General features: G+C 42.9%; 1 protein-coding gene across 7 annotated transcripts in view; it reads left to right on the plus strand.

Annotated features, from left to right (window-relative positions):
• CNGA3 (cyclic nucleotide gated channel subunit alpha 3) overlaps positions 1-13,559 on the plus strand; it is a 59,185-nt gene extending 45,626 nt beyond the window's left edge. For 4 of the 7 annotated variants that reach the window (XM_056555915.1, XM_056555918.1, XM_056555921.1 and 1 more), the window contains 4 exons: positions 634-726; positions 8,379-8,486; positions 8,614-8,720; positions 11,316-13,559. In XM_056555915.1, the coding sequence (XP_056411890.1) occupies positions 634-726; positions 8,379-8,486; positions 8,614-8,720; positions 11,316-12,742 (1,735 nt within the window). In that variant the 3' untranslated portion in view covers positions 12,743-13,559. The remainder of the gene's footprint in view (positions 1-633; positions 727-8,378; positions 8,487-8,613; positions 8,721-11,315) is intronic. The other 3 variants (XM_056555916.1, XM_056555917.1, XM_056555922.1) reach the window with 1 other exon arrangement.
• The last annotated feature ends 310 nt before the right edge of the window (positions 13,560-13,869 follow it).

Here is a 13,869-nt window from a genome sequence, read left to right on the forward strand (position 1 = left end):
AGAAAGTTAAACAGATTTGTAAATCACTTCTATTAAAAAATCTTAATCCTTCCAGTACTTTTTAGGGACTATATACTAAAGAGAAATCCAAAAAGAAATGCATTTCCTGTGATGTCCTGACCACAGTGCTCTCTGCTGACCTTTGCTGTGCATTTAAGGAACTGCCCAAAGAAGCATATGTTTGCTATGGGGATTTTATCCAGTTCCTAAAATGGACAGCAGAGGTCAGCAGAGAGCACTGTAGTCACAGGAAATGCATTTCTTTTTGGATTTCTCTTTAGTATACAGACCCTAAAAAGTACTGGAAGGATTAAGATTTTTTAATAGAAGTGATTTACAAATCTGTTTAACTTTCTGGCACCAGTTGATTAAAGAAAAAAAGTTTTCCATGGGAGTACCCCTTTAAGGCTAGGTTCACAATCATTTTATGTCCCTCCAGTACTAAATTGGTGATATATTCTCATTACATGAGATATACATTATAATACAGGTATTTGAAATTTACAATGTAAATGATGTCTGGGAAATGGTCACAAATTCATACAGCACAAACTAGGCTGCTCGCTCTTGTGGCTGTACTATTCTCTTCTCTGAAAAGACTTTTTCCACTCTTCATGTAAATGCATTAAACAGCAAAAAGAATGATCAGAACGCTGCCAATGAGAACAAAGAGCAAAAAAAAGAAGAAAAAAAGGATGCAAAAAATGATGATAAAAAGGAAAATGAGTAAGTACTGAGAGCTGTGCTACAGTAGATTTCTATGCAGGCTGTGTGTGTTAGGAATAGGATTTATATGGTTGATTTGAAGGATTATTTTATGTGTTCTAAGGCCTAGGCATTGGGCTAAGTTCTTTTCTTTGTACACATAAAAAAAAAAAACATTATAAAAGCATTTTTGCTGGGATTAATACAATTGCTCACAAATATATGACTGCACTTACTTTTATAATATACATCGTACAGTGTAAACCATTGGTGGTCAACTTGACATATAGGGGGCTTAAAAGTAAATCTTACCTCAAACTACCATATACCACATTCATTCAGGGTTGGATTAGACAAAATACATAATTAGGAAACAAACCACATGCAATTTTAGCCTATCCCTCCATATAAAACAGCTTAAACGCTGTTGGTTTTCTTCTGTGAACTCCTTGCTTCAGGTCCTTCCACAACATTTCTACTGTATTAAAGGGGAACTGCAGTACTTAACAACTTATTTTATCTCTATAAGATAGGGGATACGTGTCTGATCGCGGAGTCCGACTGCTTGGACCCCCGTGATCTTCTGTCCGACGCCCTGGCACACAGAGCGGTTGCCAACACCCCCCCCCCCCCATGCATCCCTATGGGAGAGCCAGAGATACACGAGTGCTGTATCTTTGTCACTCTTATAGAGATGCATGGTGGGTGCATGTCGGCGGTCGATACTGCTCCATGCATGGGGAGAGCCGGGGTACCAGGCAGGAGATTGCGGTCGGATCTAGGGTGGAAGTTGTTAAGTACCAGAGTTCCTGTTTAACCCCTTAACGACGCAGGATGTAAATGTACATCCTGGTGAGCTGGTACTTAATGCACCAGGACGTACATTTACGTCCTATGCATAACCGCGAGCATCGGAGTGATGCTCGCATCATGCGCGGCAGCCCGTAAAGGCGGACATCTGCAATGACGCTGATGTCCGCCATTAACCCCTCAGATTCCGTGATCAATACAGATCACGGTATCTGCAGCTAAAATGGATGATCGGATCATCCGCATCGCTGCCGCGGCGATCCGATCGTCCAGCATGGCAGCCGGAGGTCCCCTCACCTGCCTCCGCTGCCTTCCATGGGTCTTCTGCTCTGGTCTGTGATCGAGCAGAAGCAGAGTAGAAGATGACCGATAATACTGATCAGTGCTATTTCCTATGCATACAGTGGGGATCAAGAGTTTGGGCACCCCAGGTAAAAATTTGTATTAATGTGCATAAAGAAGCCAAGGAAAGATGGAAAAATCTCCAAAAGGCATCAAATTATAGATTAGACATAAGTCAACAAAAGTTAGATTTTATTTCCATCATTTACACTTTCAAAATAACTGAAAACTAAAAAATGCCATCTGCAAAAGTTTGGGCACACTGCAGAATTTATATCATGCACTGCCCCCTTTGTGTAAATGATGGAAATAAAATCTAACTTTTGTTGACATGTTATAAGAATGTCTAATCTGTAATTTGATGCCTTTTCGAGATTTTTTCCATCTTTCCTTGGCTTCTTTAAGCACATTAATACAAATTTTTACCTGGGGTGCCCAAACTTTTGATCCCCACTGTAGCACTGAACAGTATTAGCAATCGAATGATTGCTATAAATAGTCCCCTATGGGGACTATTAAAGTGTAAAAATAACAGTTAAAAAAGTAAACAAAATGTGAAAAACCCCCTCCCCCGTACATTTTCCCTATGTCACCCCCAAAAAGTGTAAAAAAAAATTGTATGTACATATTTGGTATCGCCGCGTGCGTAAATATCCCAACTATTAAAATAAAGTGTTAATGATATGGTACAGTGAACGGCGTGAATGTAAAAAAATGAAAAAGTCCAAAACAGCTGCTTTTTTTTAATAACATTTTATTTAAAAAAAATTTATTAAAAAAGTATTAAACGTTTTATATAAGCAAATATGGTATCAATAAAAAGTACAGATCACTGTGCAAAAAATGAGCCCTCATACCGCCACTTACACAGAAAAATGATAAATTTATAGGTCTTCAAAATAGGGGGATTTTAAACCTACTAATTTGGTTAAACAGTTTGCGATTTTTTTTTTAAGCCCAACAATAATGGAAAAGTATGTTATCATGGGTATCATTTTAATTGTATTGACCCAAAGAACAAATGACACGTCATTTTTACCGTAAATTGTACAGCGAGAAAACGAAACCTTCCAAAATTTGCAAAATTGCGGTTTTCTTTTTTATTTCCCCACACAAATAATATTTTTTGGTTGCGCCATACATTTTATGGTAAAGTGAGTCAGGGCATTACAATGGACAACTGGTCGCGCAAAAAAAAAAAGCCCTCATTCTAGTCTGTGGATGAAAATATAAAAGAGTTTATATGATTTTTTGAAGGCGAGGAGGAAAAAACGAAAACGTAAAAATAAATTGTCCTTAAGGCCCAAATGGGCTGAGTCCTTAAGGGGTTAAGCTCAGGACTTTGACTTGGCCATCCCAAAACTTTATTCTTCTTTAACCATTCTTTGGTGGTTACAGCTTGTCTGTTTAGGGTAGTTATCTTGCTTCAAGAGATTTAGCTCAGACAGAATTCATTATTCCTTGAATGATGGCAAGTCATATGCATTGAAAAAGGCCCAAGCAGGCCCGAACTGGCCTACCGGGATTTTTCCTGGTGGGCTTCCGGCCCTGGGGCCGCTTTGCAGGGCCGGATTAACGTAGGGGCTCCAGGCCCCCACATGAAAATAGGCCCAGCGGCCGTGGGGGTGACGTGACCTTACGTCTAAGCCCAGCAGCGCCACGTCGGAGTTCACTGTGCCACCGATCAGTGTGCCCGCCGCCCTGCTTGTCCTCAGGTACAGAACCCTGCTTGTCATCAGTGCACACAGCCCTACTTGTCCTCAGTGTAAAGAGCCTTGCTTGCCCTCAGGTACAGAGCCCTGCTTGTCCTCAGTGTACAGAGCCCTGCTTGCCCTCAGGTACAGAGCCCTGCTTGTCCTCAGTGTACAGAGCCCTGCTTGTCCTCAGGTACAGAGCCCTGCTTGTCCTCAGTGTACAGAGCCCTGCTTGTCCTCAGTGTACAGAGTCCTGCTTGTCCTCAGTGTACAGAGCCCTGCTTGTCCTCAGTGTACAGAGCCCTGCTTGCCCTCAGGTACAGAGCCCTGCTTGCCCTCAGGTACAGAGCCCTGCTTGTCCTCAGTGTACAGAGCCCTGCTTGTCCTCAGTGTACAGAGCCCTGCTTGTCCTCAGTGTACAGAGTCCTGCTTGTCCTCAGTGTACAGAGTCCTGCTTGTCCTCAGTGTACAGAGCCCTGCTTGTCCTCAGTGTACAGAGCCCTGCTTGTCCTCAGTGCACAGAGCCCTGCTTGTCCTCAGTGCACAGAGCCCTGCTTGTCCTCAGGTACAGAGCCCTTCTTGTCCTCAATGTACAGAGCCCTGCTTGTCCTCCCTGCACAGAGCCCTGTGTGTCCTCAGTGTACAGAGCCCTGCTTGACCTCAGTGTACAGAGCCCTGCTTGTCCTCAGTGTACAGAGCCCTGCTTGTCCTCAGTGTACAGAGCCCTGCTTGTCCTCAATGTACAGAGCCCTGCTTGTCCTCCCTGCACAGAGCCCTGTGTGTCCTCAGTGTACAGAGCCCTGCTTGACCTCAGTGTAAAGAGCCCTGCTTGTCCTCAGTGTACAGAGCCCTGCTTGTCCTTAGTGTACAGAGCCCTGCTTGTCCTCAGGGTACAGAGCCCTTCTTGTCCTCAGTGTACAAAGCCCTGCTTGTCCTCAAAGCACAGAGCTCCGCTTATCCTCAGTGTACAGAGCCCTGCTTGTCCTCAGTGTATAGAGCCCTGCTTGTCCTCAGTGTACAGAGCCCTGCTTTTCCTCAGTGCACAGAACCCTGCTTGTCCTCAGTACACAGAGCCCTGCTTGTCCTCAGTGTACAGAGCCCTGCTTGTCCTCATGTGGGGGAACTATACTGCACCTAATGTGGGGGAACTATACTGCACCTAATATGGGGGAACTATACTGCACCTAATGTGGGGGAACTATACTGCACCTAATGTTGGGGACTATACTGCACCTAATGTTGGGGACTATACTGCACCTAATGTGAGGGACTATACTGCACCTAATGTGGGGGACTATACTGCATCTAATGTGGGGGAACTATACTGCCAACCTAATGTGGGGAACTATACTGCACCTAATGTGGGGGACTATACTGCACCTAATGTGGGGAACTATACTGCACCTAATGTGGGGAACTATACTGCACCTAATGTGGGGAAACTATACTGCACCTAATGTGGGGGAACAATTTTTTTGCTCTTTATATATGTCTTATCTATAAATAAGGCACTCTTCAAATATGCTTTAAAATGCATGATTTTACCTTTTATGAACAAGAAAATGAAGACGTGCTGGTATAATGACGCAACACTATGGGGCTGGTATGTAATTTTTTCCAGGGCTGGTTTTCACACCCAGTCCGGCCCTGGGTCCAAGCCATGATATTTCTACCACCACTGTGTTTTTTTTTTTAATGCTGGAATGCAGTGTTTTCCTTTATTTTGCTTAGGCCGGGTTCACATCATGTTTTTCCCTATAGGGGACCGCATACGGTTGAGGGGAGCTAAAAACTTGCGCTCCCGTATCCCTGCCATATGTAATTGCGGTCCTGTATGTAATTCATTTCAATGAGCCGACCGGAGTGAACCGGTCGGCTCATTTTTCCCCGCATGTGGTTTTCTACCAGACCTAAAACCGTGGTTGACTACGGTTTGAGGTCCAGTAGAAAACCGCATATGGGGTAAAATGAGCCGACCGGTTCACTCCGGTCGGCTCATTGAAATGAATTACATACGGGACTGCATACGGCAGGGATACGGGAGCGCAAGTTTTTAGCTCCCCCCAGCCGTATCCGTTCCCATATAGGGAAATACGTCATGTGAACCCAGCCTTATTTATATCAAATAGCTCATCCATCTCTTCTCATCATAGCCTCATTCATGAAATGAAATTTGTCCCAGTTTATAGTGGGAAGAAGAAAAAGGAAAGCAAGGATGGAGTACCTAACTCACTTCATTTAAAATGATGCTTGCTTATCAGAATATTGCACGGACTGTCTTACCGCTTTTCATTTACTACTCATATTTTATGCACTGCATTGCTGATACATACTCTTTGTATTAGATCAGTGATTCACTTAAAGGAGATATCCAGTGGTGAACCCAGTGGTGAACAACTTATACCGTATCCTAAGCATAGGGGATAAGTTGCAGAGCGGTCGGACCCCCTGCGATCTCCTGTACGGAGCCCCGACAGCCCGCGGGAAGGGGGCGTGTTGACCTCCGCACGAAGCGGCGGCCGACACGCCCCCTCAATACAACTCTATGGCAGAGCCGGAGTGCTGTCTTCGGCAATCTCCGGCTCTGCCATAGAGATGTATTGAGGGGGCTTGTCGGACGCCACTTCGCGCGGTGGTCGACACCCGCTATCTGGCCGGAGAGCCTGGCCCCCGTACAGAGAGATCGCAGGGGGCCCCAGCGGTCGGACCCCCCGTGATCTCAAACTTATCCCCTATCCTTAGGATAGGGGATAAGTTTTTCACCACTGGACTACTCCTTTAATAAGTCACTTGGGTCAGTATGGGAAATACATGTTTTATAAAATGTTAATTTTTTTATTTTTTTTAGCCATCCAGTGTAGGAGTATTATATTATATATTATTGTGGTATGGAGTGTGATGCAAATGGCAGGTGGAATTACCCTAGGTGAAGATGGCATTAACCCCTTGTATTTGTGATGCCAGGGCGTGGTTTATCCTCAATACCACCCGAAAGAATACTGCTGGATCCTGGGCTAGGCACAGGGGCAATAATGAAGTTACGGATAATGGTAGCTTTACTGAGGTTAGACAGGTGGAAAGGTCTATACAGTTCAACCAGGCCTACGGAGGTGACCAGTGACTAAGAGACCTTAAGGGCTTGTTGGGACTTGTAGTAGATGGGGTCAATTTAATGCAGGCCACATTGACTTGACAAATGATGACTGTGACTTTACTTGACTTGTGACTGACAAGACTGACTGTGGCTTACTTGCAGGTTTGTAGCTTGTGGCTGCAGACTGGACTTGAGGCATCCTATGACTCTGGACACACTTAGGCTCGACTTGACTGGACCTCAGCAGGAAGCAAGAGAGAGAGAGCAGAGGCTCCACCTTGTCATGTGATTGTTTCCCAGGAGGTATCAGTGACCAGGTGACTTAAGGGTGACCAATGGGATCCCCCCAGAGCCTCCCATTGGTCACCCTTAAGTCACCTGGTCACTGGTACCCCCTGGATAACAATCACATGACAACTTACATGGTAAACAGTCTTAAAGTGACAACGCTTTCTTCACACATTACACAGTATAATGCATAATAAACATATTTACACGGGGGACACTGAAGGGAGGCGGCCTGACAGGGCAGCAAGGGTACAGGGTAACACCTCCCGTGCTGGGTAACCACATTATTGTGCAGATATTTTCACAAATTCCGTATATTATTTGCATTTAGCAATGTAGTGTAAATTGTATAACTTGTACAGATTGATCCTTCAGATGCCAAAATACAAACAAATGTGTTGACACCATTAGATTCCCAATATCATGTAGAAGTTGAAAAGCAAAACAACCCATTCCTTTTTTACAGCACATGACCCTCTATATATGTTAGTCATCACTAAAGGTTAAAGGTTGTGACAGGTGAAGTGGATAAGATTCATTATCTTGTTACAATGACGCCTGTGAACAGTTGAGATACATAAGGCAGCTACTGAATCCTCAGTTCTTGAAGTAGATGAATTCAATTTGTTGAAGCAGGACAATTGATACAGACTGTATTATCTGCCATCCCTGGAGATTTGGATGTCCCCCTTCACTCTCTGATCTGGCAACCTTGTTTGTCTCACTCATGCTATCTGTTACAACAAAACTGAGGTTAGTGTACACAGCCAGAAACAGTGTCGGAAGCAGCAGGACAACCAGCTATGTGAAGGAGTAATATGACAACAGCAAAATGGTAGAACATTTTTAAAGAGGTACTTCATGGGACTTAACTTATCAGGGACTTATAACAATTTAGTGTCTAATCGTTGGGGACCCCCTGTAATCTCCTATATGGGACCCCAGCTAGTGATGGTCTGCTCAGCCAATTACAAGCTGAGGCGAGACATTGCTGTAGCTGGTAATTGACTGTCACTTGACTTGTCCAGAAAGTGAACAGTCTATGGAATTACCAACAGTCCCTTAGACTTGCATGGGACTTCAGGCAATTCTATAAACTGCTCGCTTATGCAGCAGGCTACAGAGTTTCTGGGAGTTTTTTAAAAGTGTTTTCTTCCAACTTATTAACTTTATAGTTACACTTTAAAATGACATTTGCCAAGTTTTTACCGGTCGGGGTCTGGGGGATGAGACTGATTGCTAGATTGAGGGGGAAGATGTGCTCAGTTCTGTTTCTCTCAGTTTGTTCTAACAATTGGTGGGGGACTCTATGACATGTCAAAAATCTTTTTTTTTTTATGATAATAACTCTTTAATTGTTGCCTTGTCCAATAGTCAAACTGCGAAAGCGTGAGGCATATTGTTTTCTCTGTCGTAGTCCTGATACATGTGTCCTTTAATTCTAGAAAGAAAAGAGAAGTATTTGTAGTTGATCCAGCCAGTAACTATTACTACAGATGGTTGTCAATCATCTCTGTACCTGTGCTTTATAACTGGTGCTTTCTTGTGTGCAGGTAAGGAAAGCTCCTTGGTATCAGTCACCTCTCTCCTTGGTATCAATCACCTCTCTCCTTGGTATCAGTCACATGGAAATGTCCAGATCTACTAAATTTTACAATTGTCTATTTTTCTGTTTTGAAGAGCCTGTTTTGATGAACTTCAGAAAAATAACATAGTCATGTGGATGATACTGGATTACAGTGCAGATGCCGTATACATTATGGACACACTAGTAAGATTCAGAACAGGTGAGTTATGCCACTGTTTTACCATCAATACCACAACTACAATGACATATATTAATCAATTTTAGTATATCTATCTTTAAGAAGTTAAAAAGATTCCAAGAGATCGATAGATGACTAATCCACATTCTTCCGTTTCTAAAGCTACTATTCTTCTTTGACTTCTACTGTACATGTCAATTTTGGTATCCAGAGCTGAGTCTCTGACATTTTTGTCCTCTGACATTACTTTAGCTGGACGCCCTATATAACCAGTGAAACATGTTTCTAAAATTCTATCTATATGGTTTTTGTAACAATCCTTAAAGCCCACTCTTATTAAAATCTAAACATTCAGATTACAAGATGTTGATCTTAATCCTTTCTCTGTCCCCAAACTATACTCGCTAGGGAAAATAAATCTGAACTGTTTGCGGCTTTTGTAAAAACCCTCCCACTGCAGTTCTGCTTAAAGGGGTTGTCCGTTTGGTTTTGACAATTAGTCCATTGTCAAACTTGAAATATGTCTTTAACTTACACTTCTGAAAATACATCCATTCCCTGCTCTGAGATGTGATCAGTGGCAGATCCAGAGTCTAGTCTTTGGAGGGGCACTATCATGCTATATTTACACGGGGGAATGTCTGCACGGAAAATCTCAGTGCAGACATTCCCCTGACAACGGAGCTAGGAATGCTCGGAAATGCGCAATCTCATTTAAACATTTAAAATAGAATGTACGTTGTGGAAGATCACACATCTCTAGCCTGCTACACTTATAGATGACAACTGAGGGTCCCCAATATATTTCCACAGGAGTGAGTGTAGCAGACTAGAGATGTGTGATCATACACACTAGGGATCGACCAATTATTGGTATGGCTGATATTAACGGCCGATAATCACGATTTTGGGCATTATCGGTATCGGCAATTATCTTGCCGATAATGCCCCGCCCCCACCGCACCGCGACCGCCACCCCCTCGACCCCCCGCACCGCACCCCCGACCCACCGCGTCGCGCCCCCCACCGTGATGCTAGGCGCTATACCGGTATGGATTTTTTCCCATACCGCTATACCGGTCAGGCCCCTCCCCCACCCTCCGAGTCAATAAAAAAATTAAACTTACCCGTAATGGGGGTGGTCCAGGCCATCCTTCCTTCATGTAGTGTCCGGGGGCGTTCCGGGTGGAGGGTGGTCCGGTCCGGGCTGTCCTTCTCCCACGGTCTTCTTCTCCACTCCGGGCAGGCTCCGGCCTAGTACGCTGCATAGACGCCGCTACGCCGTGATGTCAGGTGCGTCGCTGCGCACGGGAGTCACTGCGCAGCGGCGTCTATGCAGCTTACTAGCCCGGAGCCTGCCCGGAGTGGAGAAGATGACCACCGGAGAAGAAGGACAGCCCGGACCGGACCACCCTCAACCCGGAATGCCCCCGGACACTACATGAACGATGGATGGATGGCCCGGAGCACCCTGGCAGGTAGGGGAGAGAAGCGGGTGGTGGCGGCGGCAGTCTATGGCCCCGCAAAAGCCACTGCAGATCATTGATTTAAAGCGCACGCTTTAAATCAATGATCTGCAGCGGTGTCGCAGGGGGTTAAATAGCCGATAACTTATACCGGAATATCGGTATAAGTTATCGGCTATCGGCCCTAACCTGCACTGATTATCGGTATCGGCCCTAAAAAAACGATATCGGTCGATCCCTAATACACACACATCTATCATATACACATCTATCATACACATACATTTATCATATATATACACACACACACATCTAGAAATGCAAAATACGGCACTATCACTCCGTGTGGTGCTCGAGTAGGATCCCACTCCTTAATAAATCATGAAAATAGAAAACTTGGCACTCAAAGGGTAGTTAACAACGTAGAATTTTTATTTTTGCAATCCACAATGTAAATCAATACTGACGTTTCTGTCCTTATAGGACCTTCCTCAAGGTGCCGGAATGCTGCGGAGGCTAGAGAAGAACAATAAGATCGTCCACAAGCCGGGAGAAAATGAGGGGTGAATAGTGAGCAGCGTCGCTGGAGATAACTGAGCTATCTCCAACAACACTGCTCGATATTCACCACTCACTTTCTCCCAGCCTGTGGCCAATCTTATTGTTCTTCTCTCCAGCCTCCACAGCAATCCAGTCAGGAAGGTCCTATCAGGACGGAAACTTCAGTACTGATTTACATTGTGGATTGCAAAAATAAAAATTCTACGTTATTATCTACCCTTCGAGTGCCAAGTTTTCTATTTTCATGATTTATTAAGGAGTGGGATCCTACTCAAGCACCATACGGAGTGAGAGTGCCGTATTTTGCCTTTCTAGATGTGTGTGTGTATATATGATAAATGTGTGCGTATGATAGATGTGTATATGATAGATGTGTGTGTATGATCACACATCTCTAGTCTGCTACACTCACTCCTGTGGAAATATATTGGGGACCCTCAGTTGGCATGAGCACAACACGTCCATAGTTGACTGAATTCCCAAGAATAGTATATAATGTTGCAAATTGGTTCCTTCTACTTCATAGTTGACAGGACTTCAAGTACATAAAAAATTGGACAAAATATTTTCAGATTCTTATATTTTTCAGGTTTCCTTGAACAAGGCTTGCTAGTGAAAGAAGCTAAGAAGTTAAAGGAATACTACACAAAGACTTTGCAGTTTAAACTAGATATGTTATCACTGTTGCCAACCGATGTAGCCTACTTCAAAGTGGGATTCAACTACCCAGAACTACGTTTCAACCGTTTATTACGCTTTTCAAGGATGTTTGAGTTTTTCGATCGCACGGAAACTAGAACCAATTACCCCAACATGTTCCGCATTGGGAACCTAGTTCTTTATATTCTGATTATCATACACTGGAATGCATGCATTTACTTTGCAATTTCTAAAGCCATTGGGTTTGGAACTGACACATGGGTCTATCCTAATATTTCCCATCCAGAATATGGTCGCCTTGCACGGAAATATATTTACAGTCTTTACTGGTCAACACTCACTCTAACCACCATTGGGGAAACACCTCCTCCAGTCAAGGATGTAGAATTCCTCTTTGTGGTGTTTGACTTCTTAATCGGTGTTCTGATATTTGCCACCATTGTTGGTAATGTGGGCTCTATGATTTCAAATATGAATGCATCAAGAGCAGATTTTCAGTCTAAAATTGACTCTATAAAGCAATATATGCAATTTCGTAATGTATCAAAAGATCTAGAAGCCAGGGTAATAAAGTGGTTTGATTATCTGTGGACCAACAAAAAAACAATGGATGAAAAAGAAGTCCTTAAGAACCTACCAGACAAGCTGAAAGCAGAGATTGCAATTAATGTCCATTTGGACACATTAAAGAAGGTTAGAATCTTTCAAGACTGTGAAGCTGGACTACTGGTGGAGTTGGTCCTGAAGCTAAGGCCTCAAGTATACAGCCCTGGTGACTATATTTGTCGAAAAGGGGACATTGGCCGGGAAATGTATATTATAAAAGAAGGTAAACTGGCTGTGGTGGCAGATGATGGTGTGACACAGTTTGTAGTCCTTAGTGATGGGAGTTATTTTGGAGAAATCAGCATACTGAACATCAAAGGAAGCAAATCAGGGAACAGAAGAACAGCTAACATTCGGAGTATTGGTTATTCTGATTTGTTCTGTTTATCTAAGGATGACTTAATGGAGGCTCTGACTGAGTACCCAGAGGCTAAGTCAGTGCTTGAAGAAAAGGGTAGACAGATCCTAATGAAAGACGGTCTAATTGATGAGGAGGCAGCGAAGGCTGGGTCAGATCCAAAGGACACAGAAGAAAAAGTGGAGAGACTGGAAACTGCTTTTGACAGCTTGCAGACAAGGTTTGCCAGGTTACTCGCTGACTACAACTCCACACAACTAAAACTCAAACAAAGAATCACTAAAGTTGAGAAGAGGATACAGGAAAGGAATTTAGGCAATGACAACACGTCTGATGGGGCCGACAGCGCTCCAGAAACGGGCAGGGCCGAGGACAATGACAATGACAAATAAACTCGAGCTGAGCTTTTTTTATTGTCAAATGAACATTGTTTTATACATTCTTTATATTTGTACTGCATAGAATCTCTTATTTTGGCAATCTTAGTTATTTTCAAGCTTATACAGGGTAAAACATTTTTACATATTTTCTTCAATGAAATATTTTTGTACTAAAGTGCTTTTAGACTTCTTTAGACAATTACATGGTACACAGTTTTATCAGGACTGGAACAGTTTTGTTGTAGGATAGCATAGTCAAATATACTTTTATACAATATTTTAAATAAATATTGCTCTTGGTACATTCATATAATAACAATCCAGGAACATTTTGTTACCTATATGTATGCCATTTTTCCCACAGCCAGTCTGCACACACAGCTACAGGATTGTTCACATTGAGCAGTAGCTACGCACAAATCCCCTGTGATGTTAAAGGGTTAACTGTACAATTTCAGTAAAGACCATAATATAATACCTGGTGGGCCTCCGCCTATTTTTCAGACTGTTTCTAAATGTTTTTAAGATATCTGCTTGCTGTCAGTGAATCCAGAGGCAACAACAGAAGAGATGTCATATGACGAAACGCGTTGCATTGTGGGTTATAGATTCCCTTGTTAATTCCGCCTTTGATCTCTCAGCGCTTGATTTTATCCCACCATACTTAAAGGAAAAATACTATTTATACTAAGATATTCTATGACATAGCATTGAACAGTGTATACCACCCAAGGATTGCTTTTAATAGTCCCCTATGGGGACTAAAAAATTGTGTAAAAAATATTTTAAAAAGAAGTTAATAAATGTGAATTAGCTCCTTCCCTCATAACCCCTTCCCTCATCTCATAAAAAAGTAAATAAACATATGTGGTACTGTTGCGTGCATAAATGTCCGAACTATAAAAATATAATGTTAATTAAACCGCACAGTCAAAAAGTCCCATCAAAACAAAAATGGATAGATAAAAAATACAGATCATGGTGCAAACTACAGCGCAAAAAGTTATAGGGGTCAGAATAGGACATTTTTTAACGTACTAGTTTTCGTGCGAAAATGTATAATTTTTTTAAACAAAAGTAAAACAAAATCAAACCTATATAGGTTGTGTATCATTTTAAAGGACATGTCCGGCGCGCAC

Source organism: Hyla sarda, chromosome 2 (genome assembly GCF_029499605.1).
Source record: "Hyla sarda isolate aHylSar1 chromosome 2, aHylSar1.hap1, whole genome shotgun sequence".
Classification (NCBI taxonomy): domain Eukaryota; kingdom Metazoa; phylum Chordata; class Amphibia; order Anura; family Hylidae; genus Hyla; species Hyla sarda.